The sequence below is a fragment of the Radiomyces spectabilis genome (genome assembly GCF_025331425.1).
Source record: "Radiomyces spectabilis strain NRRL 2753 chromosome Unknown BYT42scaffold_4, whole genome shotgun sequence".
In the NCBI taxonomy this organism is placed as follows: Eukaryota; Fungi; Mucoromycota; class Mucoromycetes; order Mucorales; family Radiomycetaceae; genus Radiomyces; species Radiomyces spectabilis.
Genome location: NW_026251929.1, coordinates 482,599 through 504,537, shown reverse-complemented (window position 1 = coordinate 504,537; position 21,939 = coordinate 482,599). Strand labels below are relative to the sequence as shown.

The 21,939-nt window shown below is 43.6% G+C and overlaps 7 protein-coding genes across 7 annotated transcripts; 5 read left to right on the top strand and 2 right to left on the bottom strand.

Annotated features, from left to right (window-relative positions):
* Positions 1-77: 77 nt before the first annotated feature.
* On the top strand, positions 78-1,631 carry BYT42DRAFT_562280 (uncharacterized protein). Its single transcript, XM_051567458.1, has 3 exons — positions 78-828; positions 930-1,198; positions 1,278-1,631. Exons 1-3 carry the CDS (start codon positions 177-179, stop codon positions 1,506-1,508), a joined length of 1,152 nt encoding a protein of 383 aa, XP_051425060.1. The 5' UTR covers positions 78-176; the 3' UTR covers positions 1,509-1,631.
* Position 1,632: 1 nt separating this feature from the next.
* On the top strand, positions 1,633-4,829 carry BYT42DRAFT_562278 (uncharacterized protein). Its single transcript, XM_051567457.1, has 9 exons — positions 1,633-1,952; positions 2,031-2,069; positions 2,157-2,662; positions 2,740-2,820; positions 2,887-3,002; positions 3,116-3,309; positions 3,374-3,790; positions 3,908-4,261; positions 4,421-4,829. Exons 1-9 carry the CDS (start codon positions 1,764-1,766, stop codon positions 4,502-4,504), a joined length of 1,980 nt encoding a protein of 659 aa, XP_051425059.1. The 5' UTR covers positions 1,633-1,763; the 3' UTR covers positions 4,505-4,829.
* A 913-nt stretch (positions 4,830-5,742) lies between these two features.
* Positions 5,743-7,413, top strand: BYT42DRAFT_493672 (beta-trefoil DNA-binding domain-containing protein; the record flags this gene model as incomplete). The annotated part of the gene is made up of 2 exons (XM_051564240.1): positions 5,743-6,930; positions 6,973-7,413. 2 exons carry the CDS (start codon positions 5,743-5,745, stop codon positions 7,411-7,413), a joined length of 1,629 nt encoding a protein of 542 aa, XP_051425058.1.
* An 892-nt stretch (positions 7,414-8,305) lies between these two features.
* BYT42DRAFT_562272 (organic solute transporter Ostalpha-domain-containing protein) lies at positions 8,306-10,268 on the bottom strand. Its single transcript, XM_051567456.1, has 7 exons — positions 10,175-10,268; positions 10,001-10,109; positions 9,884-9,925; positions 9,721-9,822; positions 9,380-9,631; positions 9,248-9,313; positions 8,306-9,182 (listed from the first exon to the last, which is right to left on the bottom strand). The coding sequence occupies exons 2-7, from the start codon at positions 10,051-10,053 to the stop codon at positions 8,540-8,542; spliced, it is 1,158 nt and encodes a 385-aa protein (XP_051425057.1). The 5' UTR covers positions 10,054-10,109; positions 10,175-10,268; the 3' UTR covers positions 8,306-8,539.
* A 995-nt stretch (positions 10,269-11,263) lies between these two features.
* BYT42DRAFT_562268 (Alpha/Beta hydrolase protein) lies at positions 11,264-12,908 on the top strand. The gene is made up of 5 exons (XM_051567455.1): positions 11,264-11,670; positions 11,733-11,936; positions 11,997-12,157; positions 12,220-12,589; positions 12,650-12,908. The coding sequence occupies exons 1-5, from the start codon at positions 11,302-11,304 to the stop codon at positions 12,731-12,733; spliced, it is 1,188 nt and encodes a 395-aa protein (XP_051425056.1). The 5' UTR covers positions 11,264-11,301; the 3' UTR covers positions 12,734-12,908.
* BYT42DRAFT_511873 (DNA replication licensing factor MCM7) lies at positions 12,909-15,729 on the bottom strand. The gene is made up of 8 exons (XM_051565164.1): positions 15,629-15,729; positions 15,489-15,559; positions 15,364-15,423; positions 15,063-15,304; positions 14,666-14,984; positions 14,012-14,582; positions 13,551-13,941; positions 12,909-13,450 (listed from the first exon to the last, which is right to left on the bottom strand). Exons 1-8 carry the CDS (start codon positions 15,678-15,680, stop codon positions 12,949-12,951), a joined length of 2,208 nt encoding a protein of 735 aa, XP_051425055.1. The 5' UTR covers positions 15,681-15,729; the 3' UTR covers positions 12,909-12,948.
* A 3,016-nt stretch (positions 15,730-18,745) lies between these two features.
* Positions 18,746-19,316, top strand: BYT42DRAFT_612072 (uncharacterized protein; the record flags this gene model as incomplete). Its single annotated transcript, XM_051571581.1, has 5 exons — positions 18,746-18,758; positions 18,827-18,834; positions 18,894-18,988; positions 19,041-19,167; positions 19,221-19,316. 5 exons carry the CDS (start codon positions 18,746-18,748, stop codon positions 19,314-19,316), a joined length of 339 nt encoding a protein of 112 aa, XP_051425054.1.
* Positions 19,317-21,939: the final 2,623 nt, after the last annotated feature.

Below are 21,939 nucleotides of genomic sequence, written 5' to 3'. Positions count from 1 at the left end.
AATCGCGGAGGACATTGATGTAGCTTTTGCAGTGGCGGGTCTTTTTTTTTTTTTTTTCTTTTTTCGTTTTTCATTTCCAGCCGTTCACTGTCCCTACTTCTTTCTCTATCCAGTGATATTGAACTACTTGTCATTCCTATTTTGTCCCGTTCGGCTGTCATCCATTTCTCTTGTCCATGGTAGCGCACGTCAACCTTGACAATTCCAATCTATATTCTTCAGGGCGACCGAAAGCGGTGGATCGTTCGCAGCTGTTTGAAGCCCAAACTGCATATTTCCAGTCTCACCCTGCTGTGGCCGCCCAACGCCACGCTGCAGCGGCCGATGCGAAAGCGGTCATGTTGATCGGTTGTAAAACCACCCGCACGACCGTCGGTCGAGGTCACGATGCAACTATCAAGATTGGTCGACATAACAAAAGGGTTTCGCGCGCTCACGTTGCCATTGAGCATAAACCGCAATTTGATGGCTTCGAACTCACCATTCTGTCCCCGAATGGGGCACTCGTTGACCATATCATGTTTGCTGGCGGTGAACATGTTCCTGTGGTCGAAGGCACCACCATTGAGATCATGGGAACCCGACTCATCTTTGTAGAACCTGCTGCCGAGGATGAACACAAGCCGGAACCGACCGATCACTGTATACCACCCCCTCAACCTCTACAGGCCACCGCACTCGATACCATCTTACCTACATCTTCCGATACAAATGCATGTACCGAAACCAAACCCGTCTTGCCAAATACCAATGATATATCCTCATTATCGCCAGTCATCTCTGCGGAAAAACCAAAAGATTTGTCCGATACAGTGATTCGATTACTAGGTAGGACAAAGGAAAAGGGGCTCACACCAGAAGATGCGCGGCACACAGTAAACATCAAAGGCAATGACGCTGACACGCATCTATTCTTTTTTGTACTTTAGCGTCTTCGAGAAAATCGTCCATGACGATTCGTGAGATTGCTACTCGGATGGATTATTCAGAAACAGAAGCCATTGCCAAAGTGCTGCTGGAAGCACCTTGCGCTGGTCGCATTAAACGAACAGGCAAAACCGCGGATGGATCACCGAAAGAAGATTTATGGTACTATCAAGCAGATTTAGATCCCGATCAAGAACGACGAAAGCAATCCACTCAGACAGGTCGTGGAGCACGTAAATGCACCATGAAGGATCCTCAATATTTCTTTAGGGTAAGAGTAAAAAGTCGCTGATGAAGCACTTGACCGAGACACTCATTACAAAATGCTTGAATTTGGGATCATTTTTTAGATTCCGCCCAAGCTGCCGAATCAACGCAAATTATATGTGCCACCGCCGGCTCACCCCAATGATAGCAGTAAAAAGCGGAAATCATCCCCGGCCCATGAACCACGAGGAAGCAAAAAGACGCGATCAATAGAGGAAACAAAGGAAGATCTTTCAGATATAGATGATTTTGGTTCTACCAGTAGCGGCAATGTCAGTGATCAGGAAGTAAGAGAGTTATTCCAGGACGTGTAAAATTTCAACAGTCAATACCACCCTCTCCATACCTTTCTTTTATCACATGTGAAAGTCACATAAAGTTTGTATTATCACTTTGTAGCTGTCTTTTTTCGGTCGCTTTAATATATGCTTCTCTTCTCTTTTTTTTACTCTCTTGAGAATTTGGTCAGTCAATCAATTCATTCGCTCCTTTGATCCTTTTACTGCTGTCATATTTTCCTTTCTTCCTTTTTGATTTTTTTTGGTATAAACTGTGCGTACGTGAACAAGATGATGGAACAGTATACAACATCAAGGGAACAGCCACAGCAGTGTCGACGTTCACGGTCGCTTCAGGCCTTGGCTGACTCCAAGCATGCTTTATCGTCTTTGTTCTCCATAACTCGTTTGCAACACAGTGGCTCCAAGCCAACGTATCATTCAACGCATAATTCAGAATCAAATCCAAGTCTCCATAAGGTAGTGTATCTGCTTTATTGTCTCATCAGCAAGTCGTAGACGTACATTAATAGATGATTAACGATGATGTCACAAAAGAGACCAACACGGTGGAAATCGATAAAGAGGGTAGGCAAGGTAAGCCATCGACCATTAGCGTCTGCGTAACGTGGCATCACCACACAGCATGACGAAATGCACTAAACATAATGCGTTTACGAGTAGTCGCCCGCCTCAATTAATTCCAGCATCTCCGACGAAGCACTTTTACCACGCAACTACCAACTCAATATCGCCAATCCTGACCCATCCATCAACACGGACAATTCATCTGAGCATGAGCCAGACGATCTCTCCGGTGTCACCACCACGGAGCCCAACGAATGCCGTAACCACCATCCGATCGAAAGCGGCCAAACGGCCAAACTTGAAAATGAATATGATACGGCATCCGAAATTAGCTCTGACGCGGATGAGGGCGAGCCGCAAGACGGATGGAATTCAAGGAAAGCACAACCATTGGATAACGTGATGCATTCGTCCATGATGGATCCAGAAGTAGCAGACACGCTTCTCGAGTGGAAACGACGATCGTTACTTGATATAGATTGGAGCAACCTTTTCTCTTTACAGAGTGAATTATGGCGTGTTTCTCAGCTCTTTTCCGGTTTTCAGGACGTCATTACCGTCAGCAAAAAGGAAATCGATCTTGTCAATCGTTATGGACAAACGTAACGTATTCGATTCTTTGAAACATTCTTACAATCATGGTATTCACTGTATTTTGCCTATTTTATCGCGGCGGCAGAAATCAGTTAAATTCCACCAGCCTCCAAAAGTTTCTTGACACATTATGCTTCGAACGTCTGGAGATCGATATTGCATTCAGGTAATACCCAATAATAGGTCAAAAATTTGAAGGCCATGTCTGAGCCTATCAGGGACGTTCAAATAGAACATTATGGACGGCACTCCAGCTTGACCGCATGGTGGCTGACATTGATCGTCTCATTGAAGCCTTTGCGAGACGTTATTGGACGTGTAACATTTCCGGTATTTACGGTAGCGCAGGTACCGAGATATTGCGTTTTATTTATATTTGCAACAAAACATGTTCCGTATGGATTGGAGCAAAACAAATGCCTCATCAAAAATTGACTTTTTTTTTTCTTTTTCAATCGCAGCTACGGTATACATCACCATTTACACATTGATGTTACTTAATACGGATCTTTATATCCATCAAACACAAAAGGAGATGTCTGAAACGACGTTTTGTGATCAAATTATAGAAACAGTAGAGGAGAATCGATCCGTATCAAACATAAACAATGAACCACGCCATAAATGGCAACAAGAAATGAGGAAGTGTCTCAAAGTAAGCCAACTCATTTTTCTTTTTATAGAACATCCATCAATAATCCATCACCCTACAACATTAGAAAGTCTATTGGTCATTGCATCGAACAAGCTTAACGACACTGGTGAGCAACGACATGGTGGCGACCGCTCGACGAAAAGGACAAGGAAAACCGCGCTCGAAGCCAGTGGTCGTTCAGTCGACGGTCCTCGATTCCGAAAAAATGGGCACTACCATTCGCAAAAGAGCCATGTCACTGACCACTGGGACATGGACCCGCCTGCGACGCAAAGATAAACAAATGCATCTAAAGGGACCGTATAAGGAAGGCCCATTGGCATGCAAATTGAATCCCAAGGATTCGGAATGGAAGATATGCTGGGTGATTCTTGAAAGCGGGTTTCTGTATATATACATGTATTCCGCCGATGCATCTTTGTCCGACGATCCGCGTTCGCAACGGATAAGCTTATTTGGAAATGAACAAAGAGGTCATATGGTAAGCTTGTTTTCGGCCAATCATCGTGGGCGAGATCGATGATGCTACCTGCTGTCGAGATTATCGGACAAGAATGGAAGTTTTATTGATTTCCTTGTGTATCGAAAAAAATACCAGATGTCTCCTTCAACCTCGCCATTTCTTGAAGCTCAGATCAGTCTTGGACACACTGTGGCCGAGCGAACGACCGAACCGGGACGGACAAAGGAAAAGGAATGCACATTTTCACTGACATTGGCCAATGGTCGAATGCATTTATTAAATTGCAGCTCCAACCGCGAATCAGAAGCATGGATCGATGCCTGTAATCATTGGGCTGCCCGTGAGAGCAAAGTCCCTTCTCAGAATATTAATGCAACGTTGTGCAAGTGGAAACCTTCTTCTTATCTTCCGGGATCCAGTCTATTAAATCAACATCAACAATACAAAGCCATTCAAGGGTATCTCGCTTATCTGTACAAACAACAAAAGGTAAGCTTTACAGCGCATCCGAGAAGTGGAGATATGTGAAAAAAAAAAAAAAAGATTTACCAAAATAGGATAGATGGATGATGGGTTGGGGTGAGGGCGGGGGAGGAGAAAGGGCGCACCGAAAAAAAAAAAAAAAAAATTCTGATATCCCCATTACAGTTATCGGATGGTGATACGCAAGAAATAGACCGGGAGATCCAACGATATATTTGTTACGAAAAGGCTCTGGAGAGGGAAGTTTAATCAAGAATGTGAAAAAAATTGCAACACAATAAAAAAGTGGCGAAATTATTCCCACGCGACCATTTCCGGCAATTGTTGGCTTGCAAACAAGAGAGCGTGATCTGTTTTGGAAGAGTCCAACTTCCAAATTTGTACGTCACATGCCCTTCTGTCAAATTGCGGAGATTGGAGCGAATAAGAGGCCGTGGACTTATCATTACTTTTTATAGCAATTCATAGACTTTTTAGGGAATTGCCGTGAACGGAACGGGGATACAAAAAGCCATCTAAGCGAACCCGAAGCGATGAAAAAGTCATTCCATGGCAAGGAAAAAAAAAAACACAGCTATATCTGAGCAGGAAAAAAAAAAAAAAAACCAAAGATGGACCCTTTTGGAGAACCCTAAGCGAAAAGGGGAGGAATTTTTGCGTGAATTCCATGTTGTTGAACCGATAGAACGAAAACAGAATAACAGACAAAAAACCAAAAAATAAAAATAAAAGCATGTTATATTTTTTCATACTGATTTTTTTTTGCCATCCGATGGTTTTTTGTTTACGATGATCTTTCTTGGAATACGATGGTTTAAACTGTTTTGAACATGGAAGGAAAAAAAAAAAAAGGTTTGGTGTGTCCTGGGAAAATTGGGTGGGAAAACGATCAAAGTCCGCTCCACGTGATAGATCAACGAGACTCATCTTATCAGTTGTTGCCCAATTCTGTATATAAATGAGGGTATCTTTTGAACCGGTGGACAAAAGGGTTTTCCAGATTTCTTGTTTCCTTGTTGCACCTATACTTCTTTTCTTTCTTTCTCGCTTCTTACTCTCTCTCTTTTTTTTTCTTGTTCATTTTTAAAATGGAACAACAATCCCATGTTATATCTGAACAAGTCTTCGGGTCAAGTCGTAAAATTCAATTTATCGGCTTGACACGAATGGATTCACTGCTGCATGCAGCCAACCACGAACATCCGAGTCATTTGCCTCAACCAATGGCTCGTCCAAGTAATACTTCTCGTCAACAGACCATGTCCATTGAATCCTTGCTCGATTCCAATGGTGAATCATCCTCCCCTTCTTCTCCTTCGTTAACCGCTTTACATCGTCGACCCAAACATCTTCCTAATACGCAGCAACGTCACCATCAATCAAATATCAACGCTCTTTTAACCCCATCATCAACCGCAGAACAATCCAGCAAGCGACGGTACTTTTCAACTCTTGAACCACCATCATTCCAACCGCGCGCTTCAAAGATGCGACGTATTCAGAATCATCCACCTACGCCTTCTGGATCAACTGCAACCATCACTTGCATGCATGCATCGGTAGCTCAAAAATCCTACGGATCGGAAAAACGATTTCTTTGTCCACCACCGATGGTCCTAATGCGTCGAGGTCATCGAGATGACAAACCTCAAGTGTCCATGGCCGTGGTATGCGAAAATGGTGAACGACCTTTGGAACAACGAGTCATGCTGGACGATAGTTTGAGTGGCAGTTTCAAATACCTGCATGTCAGTGGCACAGCCAAAGCAAAACAATTCTGTTTACGTGTCAACCTGAGCCACAACAATCCTACTCATGCTTCCTCGCCTAATCCTTCATTCTCAACATTGTCATCTTCACCTTCCTCCCCATCCTCTTCTGCGTCTCCTTTGTCCTCTTCCTCCTCTTCGTCATCCTCATCATCCTCTTCTTCTTCCAATACTGTCCCCTATGCTACCTTTTTATCCTATCCTATTGCCATCATTTCCAAACCTTCCAAAAAGACGGCCAAAGCACGTAATGTATCAACTTGCGTATTAGCCAATCATCCCGTGTCGCTCTTCAATCGAATCAATTCACAAACTGTACGCACCAAATACATGACAACCGAATTGGATCATCTGTGCGCGAAAAATTCAACATGGTCTCCGTTCGATATCATCATTTTACGTCAACCCGCGGTCCATAAGAACAGCATGGTCATGAACGAAAATTCTCGCATGCCTTCCGTTTCACCTCTCACGCCGCTCCCTTTAATGTACGGCACGGAAATCATTCTCAAAGATAATCAAACCGGTGTTGCCTCGCTCCCCATGGTCGTCCGTAAAGTCGACAAAGGCCGCATTGTCAATTGCGCTTACGGTCCGGTCAGCCAAATGCAGAAAATTGCTCTCCAACTTGCGTCTTCGGTCGATAAACAACCCGTCTACCTGAGTGCAGCCGGTGCCAATAGTCCCAGCGGCAATGTGGAAGCCGACCTCGCCAATGGATTGGTGTCTTCAGCAACCAACAGTAGCACATGGCTGGATTTCACTCCATCGCGATTGGTTCAACCAGGCCCGGGATCTTTGGAATTATCACATGAAGAAGTGGACGATTACCTCTGTTGGACGATTGTGGGCATTTCAAAATTCGAATACACTTTTTACGAAGCACCACCGCCACCGTCTGTTCCCGTCCAAGACAAATCAGTGACCCGAGAAAGTTATGCCAATCAGCCGTCGCCTCCCCCTTCGCCACCTCGAACCATCACCCCGTTTCCACTCCTGACCTCCGTTCAGTATGAGTCCTTCAACCATTCGCTTAATATTGTTGGACAGCACCTCATGCAATCATCAACCGAAGGTATGCCACGACTTTTGGATCTGTGGCTAGGTACCCACGGGCCATTATTGGCCATCACCACCACCACCGTGGGAGCGCAACCCAACACCACCTTTCAACTGACATTTCACCTTCCTGCCACCGAGAGTTTATTAGCCACACATCACGATCTCCTGATCTCTCACGCTGATGGTAGTCGACGTCTCGAGTTACCTCTTCTTCTCGTGCGCAAAGACGGCATGGTATACCATTCGGGTAAAGCCCTATTGTGTCAGTTGGCCCCATCACAAAATGATGGTCGATGGTCCGTTGTCGATGCTACCACGGCTTCCTGAGCCTTATTTCCATTCCTCCTTTTCCTGTTTCGATTTCAAATTGATTCCCCCCTTTTCTTTATGCACATTTCTGTATTGTTTTTTTTATTCATGTGTATACAAACGCTAATTTCTGTTCTCTACTTTTTTTTTCGCACGCTGTTGCTTCCTCTCCTTAGTTTCGATGTTTTCTTTGTGTACATAATATTTGTTTATTTCATAAAGTAAAAGAAAAAAAAAGAGAAAAAAAATACATATTATGGAAACCAACCAATCAAAGGCCGCAACCTTATCAGGGAAAGCCGAATGCAGAAAGAAAATAAGATTTGTTGGTGTGGGAAAAACCGACCCGAATGGATCAATAAAAATGAATCATAATTTTTGCGCTCGCTGATTGGCTGCATGGACCTGTTGCCATTGATCATGCCGAATATCACCCAGCGAGCCATCCGAAAATTGTTCCTTTTTTGGTATCGTCGAATTCAGGTGGCACCTCGGTTTCGCACCACCTTCCCCTCTCATGTAATAAAAATCGTTTGTTTTTCCTACGCGGGAAAAATTTCAACATTTTGATCAATTGTCATGTCATTTTCATCCAATCATTGATCCCAAATGCCATCTATGTATCTCAGCTACATCGCGCTATTGTTTGTCGCGTTTTCAACTTGTACCTTTGTACACATTCAGCGGCGTGAATGGACGACCTTGGAAGTCTCATAAAAAAAATACTGCAGCGTATCTTGAAGAGTGGGAACTATAAAAGAGCGTGGGAGGGTAATATAAGACATGTCGGACGAAGCGATGCACAAAAAAAAAAAAAAAAAAATAACATGAGCACAGACGATAAGAACCCTTTTTCATTTAGTTCTTGTCACATGGCATTTAAACAATAAAAATTGTTCATCGGTTCATAGAGCTTTCAGTTTTACACGGAGGAGTTTGGAATCACCACGCCGCGACGAATCGGCTTTTTCTGAACCATGTGGCACCTGCTTTGAATGTTCTTTCTTTTTTTTTCATATGCCGGGATTTTACTCCTCTTGTACTTTTCTCTTTTCTCGACATCGATAATGTTAAAATTTAATATACAGATAAAAATATAAATAGACAATAGACAATAGTATGTGAATAATTTAAAAAAGTAGTACTAAGAAATTTGACGCATGGAAACGTTGGTTTGCTGTTTCTCCTGCTTCTTTCGTCGTCGAAGTTCTACGCGCTTTTTCGCCAATTTATACGAGTCGTAACCGCAGCACAAAAGTCCAAAGAAGAATTCGGGGATGTAAGCAATGTAAGCATCGTAGAGAGCTCGCCACGGGGACAGCTTTGTACCCTCCAGCTTCGAGTCGTGTTGCTTAATGTCTTCGCGCGGACCGAAATACCTTGCCATCAAGAACACGTCCACCAACATAGTGCCGCATACAACGATCACATAGAGACCATTTTTCACAGCCGCAGCAGGCCAAGCAATCCCATCTGCTGAATGCGATCCATCGGTTCCTTGAATCACATTGGCCGTGCTTAGAATGGTTAACAGGATTTCGCCAAAATAGAAAATGAACATAATCGGGCCCTTAACACACCAAAACATGCCGTGAGCACTGATCTTTCCGCGCCGCCATTCATCGTGGTAAACAGCGAGGTACGCAAACAACGCCGTAAGAATCAGCGACAATGAACAAAAGTTGATAATCGTCAGATACACATAAGCGCCCTTGAACGAGTAACTGCCTTCACAGTAACGTCCTTTCAATTCAGCAAAAATCGACATGAACGCGTCCAACACCGACCTACATTTTTCCTATGTTCATACATAGTTCTCTTTCTCTTTTTTTCGGGGGACCACAGCTCTTACCATATAGGAAACTGATACACAAGAATATCATTAATGATGCGGTAATGCATTCCCCACTTGGATTTTCTAAAATGCACCAACTTCAGTCCGTTGTCCTTCACATGCCCCGTAACCAAGGCATTCCCGACTTACACATGCAGTTTGTAAATATACATGACTTTGGTTGTTATGGGTTCCTTTACATCGCCTGCTTCGTCTCGAAAGGGTTGTAGGTACGCTTGCAAGCATTTGTACAGATTAAATACGGCGAAGGCTTCAAACACGGTGGCAAAGAACATGATGGTCGTTGAATAGTCATAGCGCAGATAAGCAAACCATGCTAGTGTAGAATACACAGGTGGGTATAGCAGAACACGAAGTTTGTGTCGTTGCGTGTCTGGATTCCTGAGAAAAAATAATCATTGTACATAGGTCCGTTCTTGAGTTCTCTGACAAAAGAAATGACCATCAGTTGAAGCCACTTGAATACATACCAGTAATGACGCACATGTCGTATGATAATGACAACGGTGACGATCCATACCACGGCCACGCATACCAACGACACAAGCCAACCGATCAAATGCCAAGAATATCTGTCAAGAAACTAAGTGAGTTTTCAGTGCAAAAGACCTTAGCCGTGATATTCAAACGCACGTGGGATGGTGAATCAGATCACTAATGTCATGGCCCGGTTGGCTATGGAATAAAACAAGTGAGACAAGTGATACATATTGGACGCTCAGGAGATAAAAAGAAAAACTAAAAACGTACAAGGCACCGTCATGCTGCAATCCACCTCTGTCTGGACATTGGGAAGTGGCCATGCCGCAAGAAACAAAACCACCGTGCCAAGCATTGGCCGCCTTTTGAGTTTTGTGTCCTTTGCTCAACTATTTCAGACACATGTGTATTCTGTTTACGCCCGGCAGTATATTTTTTCCGTACCACTGATTTGAACCGTGCTTGTTTGCTCTGCACTGGTTTGCGTTTGAAAATATGCACCTCAATCCGTTTCTTGGATTTTTTTTCCGTATATAACACTACAAGCATGCATACTATATTCCTTTCAGGGGATCTGTGGTATCCACCTCACCCGTTGTTTACTTGCCTATTTCGTAATTTGCCCATTTTAGGCAAATAATAGGCAAAGTTGGGAACTCAGTTTCATCGGTGGCATCCGAATTGGGAAGGTGACAATGCCATACATAAAAATTGCAAAAGCGATATTATCCCAGCAAGCTCCAAGTTGAAGAGCTTGCGCGGTCGAACTTTATACCGAACCATTTTTTCTTCAAAAGGAATGACATCAGAGGTGGCTGCATAAGTTATGCGAGCTTTACTTTGTCTTATGAGCTCCCGTTCCTCGTGGTGAACCCAAGGCCGAAAATAATACCGAAAAAGTGGGTTGTCGTCTGTCGCTTCTGGCCTTGAGAAATCCAACTCACAGCAGTAGCAATGATGAAGTATTCAATGAAAAAAATTCCAGCGAGCCCCAACAAGGATGAGGGATCCAAAATGAACAGTTAAACATTTTGATAATTTGTTCTCACAATCAAATATGCCATGATACGTGGATTCTGGCTGCTGGGACGTCAGACGTCAGAGTCATTGCATGTAGTAATCATGTACTGCTTCTGGTCGGTTGCAACCAAAGGTCGCGGAAGAGCTACATGACAAAAAGACGAACCAACTGCCGAGACATGTGCTCCCTTCTTGCGATGAGCTTTTGTTCTTTGACATCAACCAAGACGATCCTTGCAGTCAGAATGGTCACGCACCTTACAAAGGATGCTATCCAGTGGCAGTATACGTACGGGCATGACATATCATACTTTGATTAAGTATCTCTTGATCAAGGGCAGACTTTTTTTTTTAAAAGCATACTCATCAATTTTTATAATGTGGCTAATGAAGTTTCAGATTTGTAATTTTATATGCGTTCTTTGTGTGTGAAACAAGCCACTGTGGCACACGCGCCAGGGTCAACCATGCGTTGAAATATAAAGGGAATCTCCTAGCTTTTAAAAAACTAACCAGATTCTTTAATATCACTGTGATTATTTTATTTATTGATGGCTGCTGTCAAACTTACGCATCATCCGAATACAGTTCCTTTGCTCGTGAAAGGGCAACGGGTCGCCTTGGCTGATTATATCACTTCCACTTGTCCGACCATTGTCGGCCCCAAAGCCACTTTTACCCCTACGTCCTATCTATTCAACGGTCACCTTCAAACCGGTTATGCTGCTTACTACAATTCTAGCACCACCGACAATGACATTGTCTACCAACGTCAAATGCTCGATTTACCCGATGGCGGTCATCTCGCCCTCGACTGGACCCCACCGAATCAGCCCCTTGACAATACTCCAGTACTCGTAGCATTACACGGATTGACCGGAGGTAGTCATGAATCTTATATTCGCAGTGTACTCGAAGTGGTAAGCTTCATAATTCTATGTTGGTGATCCTATTGAATGTCTAAGACAAACGCACATCGCAGGTCACACGCCCTCCATTTAACTATCGTGCCGTGGTTATGAATTGCCGTGGTTGTGCCAACACCAGTCTTAAAACGCCCCAGCTATTTAACGGGGCCTATACCGACGACCTTCGATTTGTGTTGAAACATTTGCAAGAGGTGCTGCCTGCAGGCACCCCGCTCGTGGGTATTGGATTCTCGTTGGGTGCGAATATCCTGGTCAAGGTACGACATAGCCTTTGAAAATCGTGATCAGCTCAAATGACCGATAATCTGTCAATTTAGTATCTCGGTGAAGAACAAGAAAAGACGCCTTTCAAAGCCGCTATTTCCGTTGCCAACCCTTTTGATTTCATGAAATCATCCCAATCCTTGGATGAGAACTATTTTTCGCGATCCGTCTATTCCGCCACCATGGCAAATAACCTCAAACGAGCATTCAGCAAGTAGGTATTCTCTGTGGACAACTTTGAAAAATCACGTTTTTTTGGTACTCATGTCATGTTAGGCATACAGATATTTTGGGTCAGGATGGAAAAATCAATGTTGAGGAAGTCATGAACAGTTCCACCCTTCGCGGCTTTGACGATGCTTGCACCCGCAAGATGTTCAATTATACCACCGTGAATAACTATTACCGAGACGCCAGTTCCTGTCGCTTTATTGAAAAGGTCCGAATTCCCCTGCTTTGCTTCAACGCCCTGGATGATCCCATTGTACCCGAATCATGTATTCCCTACGACGAAGTCAAAGTGAATCCCTATGTCGTGCTTGCTACCACCGAAAAGGGAGGCCACCTTGGCTGGTTTGAACATTTACGTCAACCTACACGGTGGATCGTCAAACCATTGGCTGAATTTATCGTGGCCATGTTCAAGGTAAGAAAATAGCGTCATTTCCTGGTATTTGTTGGCTGACTGACTGACTGATTCCTCCAGATCCATGATATACGTGAATCGCCTACGGAAATGGAACCGGACACCATCGCGCAAAATGTCGATACCATTCAAGCCGCCGAATAAAATTAGATCAAGATAGAATCATCCATTATCCTAGCAGCGTAGCCATCTTGGTTATGTCTGTCTCTTTTTGCCTGGACCGATGCCATCGTCGCTTAACCAAATGATGCCAATATGGGAAATTTTATTTACAGGATAAAATATAAAGAAAATAAAAAGAAAGAAAGAGAATGAAAGATGTGAAAAAAAGATTAATATGAGAGCCGACAAACGGCCCTTTACTGGACAATGATAAGACGTGTTCTACTGGCGTTCAACTGCCATACATCCAAGTCACAGTACACTCGTGTAGCCTCTTCCAGTTGTGCATCGGTATAACCGCGAGCCAATACACGGTCTCGCACCACGGACATATTGATCTGGTTACCGTACGTTTCGCGCAACTGTCTAACAATGTTGAAAATGACCGACGTGGGAGTACGGTCTTGACGCTGATCGCGCGAATCGTCGTCCATTAAGGAAGCCTTGGATACGTCAATCAATCGGAGTGCTTCATCCACATCCGCCGCATCCACGGAGTCCGAAAATCGAATACGCGCCAAGGCCTGTGCCATACGGATAATGCCGAGTAATGTACGTGCGGACGCATACGTGAATTGTTGCTGACGTTCTTCGTCCAACTTGTACTGACGCCTCATTTGCACATAGGCACTGATCACATAGTCGGATACCTCATTGGACAACACAGGTCGTTTGGTTCGTGCTTGAGCAACGTAGTGTCTGTGGAAATAAATGAATGAGCCATCCAATTTTTTCGTTATGGCGACCCCTATTCCCAAACCCCCACTCCAACCTCCTACTCCATTTTTCGATCACATACCTGATCATATTAGGTTCCAACACTTCAAAGTCCAAGCTGGGATGCTTATTGTGGGTGTGGACGTAGGTCACATGCTCGGCCAACAGACGATCCAAATCGTCCGAGGGTTTATCCAACATCAAATACAGGATATCGAAACGCGACAGCAAGGCCGCCGGTAAATTGATATTTTGGGTAGGCGACATGCGCGTGTTGTAGCGGCCATACAAGGGATTCGCTGCGGCCAAAATGGAAGCGCGAGCATTCAAGGTCGTGTTGATACCGGCTTTGGAGATACTGATGGTTTGCTGTTCCATGACTTCGTGGATAGCCGTTCGATCCGAATCGTCCATTTTATCAAACTCATCAATGCAACAAATACCATTATCGGCAAGGACAAGAGCACCACCCTCTAATTTTTTTCATCACAGCACAGAGTTAAAAATTTGCTGATCTCATGGGCTGATGCCTTCAAGACTTACCGAGTACCATTTCATCTGTGACAGGATCACGCATGACGGCCGCAGTCAGACCGACACCGGAAGAACCACGACCTGTGGTGTACACACCGCGAGGCGCGACTTTACCAATGAATTTAAGCAATTGGGATTTGGCCACACCAGGATCACCCATCAAACACACGTTGATATCACCACGAATCTTCATGCCGTCACCGACCGTCTTAGTGACACCACCAACGAGCAACAACAAAAGCACCTTCTTCACATCATCATGACCGTAGATTTCAGGAGCAATACTGCGAGCCAAGTGACTGTAGATGTTGGGATCCGCTCTGAGTTGTTCGATTCGCTGCGAATCTTCCAAAGACATCTCCAACTGATCATACTGCTTCTTGAGACGATGAATGTATTGTGCTTCCAAGTAGGTATCGGTCAATAAACCAGCACGCAGGGCACGGAATCCGGTGTATGGCATTGGCAAGAAGATGCCGGAAACATGACACACGTCACCAGGCGTCAATTGACGGCACATGGCGCCGTAAAGATGAACCGTCATTGTCCTTGGAATGTGACCCACAGGGACTTGATCCGTCTATCATGAAATTTTCAGGGTTAGCCACCCAAGTTCCATCTCATCCCGCGCCTTTTTTTTTCCTTTCCAACCAACAAACTTACCAATTCCTGGACTTTGACTTCTTGGAAAGCCAAGAATTTACAAGCTCTGGTTTGCATATACAGTTTACCCTTGATGCTGTTATTTCGGCACATTTGCGAAGGACATTCCGTCAAGGGGGTGAATTGACGTTGCTTGATTTCCTGGAAAATTTCACTGCCGCAAGCGTCACAACTGTAGGTATTGACTTGCAAGAATGGCTTGACATCGGACACTCTGGTCACAATACCACGTAAAGTAACCAAATGACCCAGCAAAGCACCATTCACGTGACGAACCGCCAAGGTGGGATCGTTGGTCAAAGGCTTGATAAACACCTCACTAAATAACCGGTGATTTAGCAAAACATTAAGACGCACAAAAAAAAAAGAGCAGAAGAGGTTTGTTTTGTGTACGTACTATCGACGAGTTAAAGCGGGAGGGAAACCGGCATTATCGTCGTTTCCTTCAATCACCAGATTTTCATCGCGCACGCGACGTTGGCTAATAATGACATCCAGGACGCTGTCCTTGTAAGACAATTCAGGTCGAGCGGGCGTCATGTCCTTCATCAGTTCGTCAATAACGGTACAGAACAAGTCAATGTAACGTTTCGTATTGCGTCGAATGTGAGCGACACTGCGCACACGCGAATCTTCGTGCTGAAAAAAAAAAAGGATCAGTGGGAAATCCAGTGTCGCGCCACGCTAATTGCACTTACCACGGCCAGATCGTCCAATTCAATGGTAACGACGGATTGTTCTCTATCGACTACTTTTTGCTGAACAAAGGAAATGGGTAAGATTAGACAATCGCAGATTGGTGTATATTTTATTATCGACGTACAAGCACATCCATGTATTTCAGGGCATTGGTCGCGGTGTCCTTGAAGTTGGCAAGGAAGTGGGACAGTAATTCTGTGCAAAAAAGAGAATCAGTCAGCGTTCTCTCTTTCTATATAAAAGTAGAGATTTGTTCAAAGTTACGTTTATCTTCATCATAGTTGATGCCGATTGTCACCGGTAATAAAGCGGCCATGGTTAAAAACGACTCGTGAAGCTTGAAAAGAAAAAAAAAAAAAAGGAACGACACGAAAAACACACTCACAAAACAAAAAGCGCGTCGTCGCGCTCTGAAATTTTTCAGTGGCGTCATCAGTCGACCATCTTATAAACTTAAAGGTATGTGTTTTGTCTATTCCTATAGTTCAATACTATGACCGGCGCGTGTGTCTACCTTATCAATAGTATGCCGATTTCTCACACGACGCTATCACCAACTCGGTCATCCGTCCTGTTGAAGAATTTTGCATCTGAATGTCCTGCCGTCTTCATACTTCCGCAGGATGTGCTTGCTCAAATTAAATCGAGAAACAAGAAGCCAAGTATCGCTGTAAGTTCCTCCAGAAAGGGTCCATCGAGCCCGGTCCATTTTTCCGTTGTTATTACGAATGCCATCGTGGAGGCAAAATATGTGCCTCAGGCAAAGAAGCGCCGCACTCGTCCCTTCATCGGGTGTGGATGCACGGCTAGAAACGCCGCCTCATCGTTCGACGCCGACGCTGGTCATGTGAAGGTGACTTACCGTTGGAAGCATGAGGTCATGTCCCGGGTACTTTAGATCTGCGTACCGGCCCGCTCAAATCTAATCTTTCTACATGGATTGACGAGCAGGTACAATGCAACTTCACCTGAGCGCAGATCAATCGCATGCTTCGTATGAACAGTGATACATTGACGAAGACAAATCATCTTCCTTTTGCTTCAGTATTATGCATTAACACTTGTCATGTAGATTTGGAACGGTGAGGCCCTTGTCCCGGAAAGCTTTTGGATTGGATATATGCACGTGTACAATGCCATCCAGCGTATCCTGAAGAAGAACTCCCAGCTCCATGAAAATATTTATGAGAGTTTGGCTTTGTGGGGGGCAGAAGATCAACGAAGAAGGCTTCTTTCTGCAATTTTACCACACTAATTCTGGATGGTCACTAATTGCTTTCATGAGCCGGTGGCAGTTGGAGTAAGTACACAGATGGGGTCATTCTTAGTAGTAGGGAAGTCTATGTTTTCCTAAATAAAATAAATCGTCAATTACCAATACAGCTCCTTTGAGCCAATTCGTTTATTGTTTGTATGAATGCCACTCACAACACTGCCAAGCTTCCCAATGGCAAGAGGTCATATTTGTACACAATGTGGCAAAATGCCAAGTAACCGGGAAAGGCATGCCGTTGGCATGGATGTTGACCGATAACTTTTCAATGTATCCCATCGTAAATGCTGGTTGAAACACGATCATGGGTCAAATCCAAGCAGTTATGATCGATAATGATGGTAGCTAGATCAGCGGAATTCATTCTATGTCGCTCCTCCTAGTCTGTCCTCTTCTACCATTAATCGCAATACACCCTTTTTCTTGGGTCAGACCCGTACCTTCTCGTTCCTGAAGATACCACTGCGAAATGTTTGCAGAATCGGATTGCTTCCTGTCTCAATATAGCAGATCCAGAGTCTCGTTCCCGAAGCTAATTGAAGAAGTTGCTCGCAATGCAACCGTCGAGATTTAAAAACACGCATGGACAGCTTGCGAATAGCCACAGAAGTGATCGAAAAGTGTGAAAATGTAAGAGAATGGCAATCACACACTTGAATACAGAGTTAAAATATTGCTGTTGACCACACTTCGAATTACAATACTAATGGTGTTTAGTCTATCAGATTTCTATTGGACCATGTCATCAATGATAGTTATCATTTTCAGGCAATCACCGGATTTACCTGACTAGAAAAAGTCGTCGTAACACTTGTCGATCATGCTTCTGCATATTGGCGCGTTGAACAAATGGCGCAGCCCTCAACTGAAACCAAGCTCGTGAGGCACTTGCAATAAAAAGTATTTGAGCGCTTCTTGCTCTCACTTCCATCTGTTTCTTAATTTTTTCACATCCACTGATTACTGATTTATCTGTTTCTTTTTACAGGTGTGTTGACCACAATATATGGAGCACGAATGTAAAATAATATATTCTTACGCTTGCTTATAGTGAATTACTGCAGACGTATAATCAACAGTTTGGGGATCGCAACAGTGACGCCATCGAAGCCCTTGCAGGCCCCTCAGGGAGCGGTCGATTGATTCAGTTTTCTACCTGGCTGCTTTCGCAAGCCAAGCTTTATAATGGACGTATATGGTCCGTTCTGCCTTTGGCCTCTCATCAAATAGGTATGTATCAAAGATTATAAGCCATCTATATTGCTATTCACAGTGGGTTCCGAGGCTATCTCCCATTGAGTGTCGTCTGCTTTTATTATTTCTGTCAGCACGCCTACAACGAAGGGTACATCGTGCCTAATGAAATGAATGTAAGCAATAATATATCACCTAACCTTTCACTTTTTTTTTATGACAATGTATTTAGCTCCAATATAAATAATGAGGAGGGGTCGTTACGAGATTGAGGCGACAGAACGATTTATTGGACTTCAAGTTTTTCAACGGTCGTGTCCAGATGATCAGACTTTCAAACAAACCATGTGGGAGACGATATTTGACTTGGACAAAATCATGCCCAATCGATTCAGAGCTGGGCTCATCGAGGCTGGTAAGTCGCCACTTAACATGATCTCTCATTTTTTTTTCGATACAATAACCAGGCCTCAAATAGCCGACAATTCAAAAAAGTATCAATTCGCCTACGGACTCGAAACCAACGGGGTGATGGCGACGATAAAATTCTGCAAGCGCTATGACCTTGTAATTCAAAATGGAATATTGAATACTTACTTTCTTGCCACACTTGTAAATGGTAGTCCAAATCCATTCATCGAAGAGAGAATTTGATTTCCTTCCGCGTGAGCCGGACATGACTGGTTGGCGTCGTGGTTTATACCACTTGAAGAAAGAACCAACTGGAATTGTTCCCAATGCAAGAATCATTGGCATAGATCCGGGTAAACTGCGCTATCCCTGGGAAATACATCAATATGTTAACTTATGATATCCGCATCAATAGGGTTACGATCTGTCATAACAGCGGTAGATTCAAATGAAAAATCTACATATGCCTGAGCAACGATATAGGCACGTTTTCTCAATATCAAATGGAGCATATCAGTAAGTAGAGGTTAAATTGGGCAAGAAGAGAAAATGTATTCACTTATTTGGCATCCTTCGCAATACAGACGAAGCAGTAGGTTTCATTGGAGTCATCAGATCGAACTGAACAATAGGAGATCTGCGAGCATTCAGGATGTATATGACCGATTACGCGAGAACACTGCCAAATGTGGTACGGTCGCAGAATTCCGAGACCATTTAAGAACTTTGGAAAGTGTCCACAACAGGTAAGTTGCATATCGTCAGATCGATTCTCAGGACTTAAGACTTCAAGAACAGACTGTACAATTTCAATCGATCGTATCGTCACCGAGAGAAACGTGCTTTACTCGAGAGACAGCGGCAAATGACCATGCACAAAATGGCCGACAGCTTGTTAGGAGACCCAGCAGACAAGAACTTGCAAGTGAGTTTGTGTTATCGTACGTAAAAGTGATAGCGGCTCATTCTATGCTATAGAGACCACTGTGGGTCTACAAGCAGTCCAACGATGCCGCAAGCAAAGACGACAGAGAGCCCGGCGCGGGCGGGAGAGGCCCAAAGGTGCGGCTGTAGTTGCATTTGGCGACGCCGATTTGCATTCATTGAAAGGCAATCCGCCAGTTTCCGTCAAGGTGAAACAGAAAAAAAGGCGACGTAATTCGCATGAGGAAATAACTTATAAGTTGAACGGATAGAAATTCCGACAAGTTCTCGCACAAAAAGCTCTTGTGCTCTGTGTAGATGAGTATAAGACGAGTAAAGTCTGTAGCAGTTGTGATACCACGACGATCGAAGTTCGAGACAACAATCAGTTATTTTGCAGACACATGTAGTTATCAAAAGTCCGGGTAGATATCCAGATCGCTATTCACGCTTGCATGCCTGGTAAGCTGTGATTGAAAAAGGAATTGTTGCCGTGCAAATTTAGTAATTTTGATGGCGTTCACGAGAAAAATAAGGGCATGCGTCAACCATCCTATTAAAAAAAGAAGATTATGCTCTCTTTTTCTATTCGTGTTCATCAGGAAAACTTCCTAAGTTACCAAGTACATTTTATTGAAACCAAATTTAAATTACTTTCGTTGATGGCGCTGATTTGGTGGTGGATAAGCATCTTGAAAGACACGGGTTGTTAAGCGGATTTGCAGCACTACTCACGGGCTGGCACAAGTCGATTATAAAGTGCGCAACTGTCAGCTAAGTCGATGAAAATGCGCAACTGTCAGCCATGTCGATAAAAATACGCAACTGTCAGCTAAAGTGCCTTGTCTCAAGTCTGGGCACATGGGCAGGAATAAGTTCCTACCAGATATCGTACTACAGAGAATCTTATTCCATAAAGGTAAAGAAGCTGACAGCTTTGCTTTAAAAGTAAATCACACGTCCGCAAAACTGGACTTTACCAAGGTCACCACCAGGATTGTGCTAATGTCCATAGAGCGCTAGGTGAAAAACACTGTCGTGAATATCATCTAAAACATTGCTGACGAAAATAAAGGGTTCTGATGATCTTTTCTTATTCCACTGTCTCCCGTTTCGAATGTACGACTATCTCGCCGATTGCGATTCTTTTTTAAAGGTTTACACACTGCTTCTTTTGGACACCTTTTCTTTAGATAGTTTCGCGCTCTCACTTTCGGGGGCTTCTTGATTTTTGATATTGTTCTATTTTCTGCTATTCTCACAAATAATCTGCACATAGGTCAAGTGTGTGCTCATAACATTCAATTGTAAGCTAGTTGAAACACACGAACAGTTGTAGACCATTAAAGTATTTTGTTCAGGTAGTAGCATGTGTCAAAAGAGAAGGAAGCATTCTTTTTGCCCACATCGTTTTCGTAGCAGATTTGTTTTGTTGATCCGGGTGACTGTAACTCTGGTTTCGTGTCTTCCACGCGGTTACGCTTATAACTGTTTGAATTTTTTTTTCCAATGCTGCATGGAGTGATTGGTGCTTACTGCCAAGCCCATGTTTGTCCACGCAAAAAATAATGGTTCTTCACATCATCCAACTATGGTCCCCGTTGTCGTAAGATAACGGGGACTGCTTTGCGCTGTCATTGTTCACACCCGCAAATTCTTGTTGTTGTTGTTGTATTTGATGTTGTTATTATTGTTGTTTCGTGTTACGCCCCCTTGGCCGCAACGCCATCGTCAACATGGCTCTTTGCAACTGTGAAGCTAGCTTCTTTTTACTATCATTACGAATAATAGGATCATGTATGCGGTGACGATTTAATGTTCATCACCCAATTCATCGAAATTCCCTTTCTACAGATTCGTATCGTGTCGTAAAGGAGCACTTTGAAATAGGTTCTTAATTTAAACATCCGATGTCTATTCTGGTTTAAATCCGTGATAATTATTCGTCGATCCTCGTTCCTTTATGGCATTATGCTTGTGGCGCAAAGTGTCATTTGACTACGACCCATCATCGGTTAGGTCTCCGCAGACCAAATGAATTATTAGCCTGGAAAAAAATGGACGAAAAAATTTTGGTATTAAAAGCTTTCCCTTTATTAGGGTCTGACAGATTTTTTTTTCTCTCCAGGTGCAAGTGCTCATTATCGGGAAGAGAATGGTTCTTATCGAAACGATACCCAGCTCCTAAATAAACTCGAATATCGCCGCTAATGACTCTCCTTGATCGGACGGTTCATTTTCGAATAACCCGGAAGGACAGCTCACCCAGACCCTGGCTTGCAAACTAAAAGCTTCTTTTTGTTATGAACCCTATTCATTTCCAAGAGAACAAGGGCAATTAGTTGATGAGACCCATTTTTGTTTAATCACGTAAAAAAGTGAGCATAGCAACTGCAGATGGGTGCAATTCATGATTGCAGACCATTTTAAGCTCCGCCAGAAACCATTGTCTAATTCAGCGCATTATGCTTTTCACGGACCGCCAAAGGAAAAGGAACAATCGAAGGAAATCTTTTTAATTCAAGTTAATCAAGAAGAATAAGTTGAGTTGACTCATTTTATTAAAGTTTGTCTCTGTGAATTTTTATATCGTCTACATGCCTGGCTTTCATCGCATGGACACCACTTTTTTTTTTCGGGTACGATTTGAGTTTCATTGGCAACTCCTATAAATAATCACTTCGGACCTTTCTGGTGACCAATGCAGCGGGAATAGATGATTTGCAATCGAACAATTCCTTTTAGAACGGTTACCTCGCCTTGCTTTTATTGT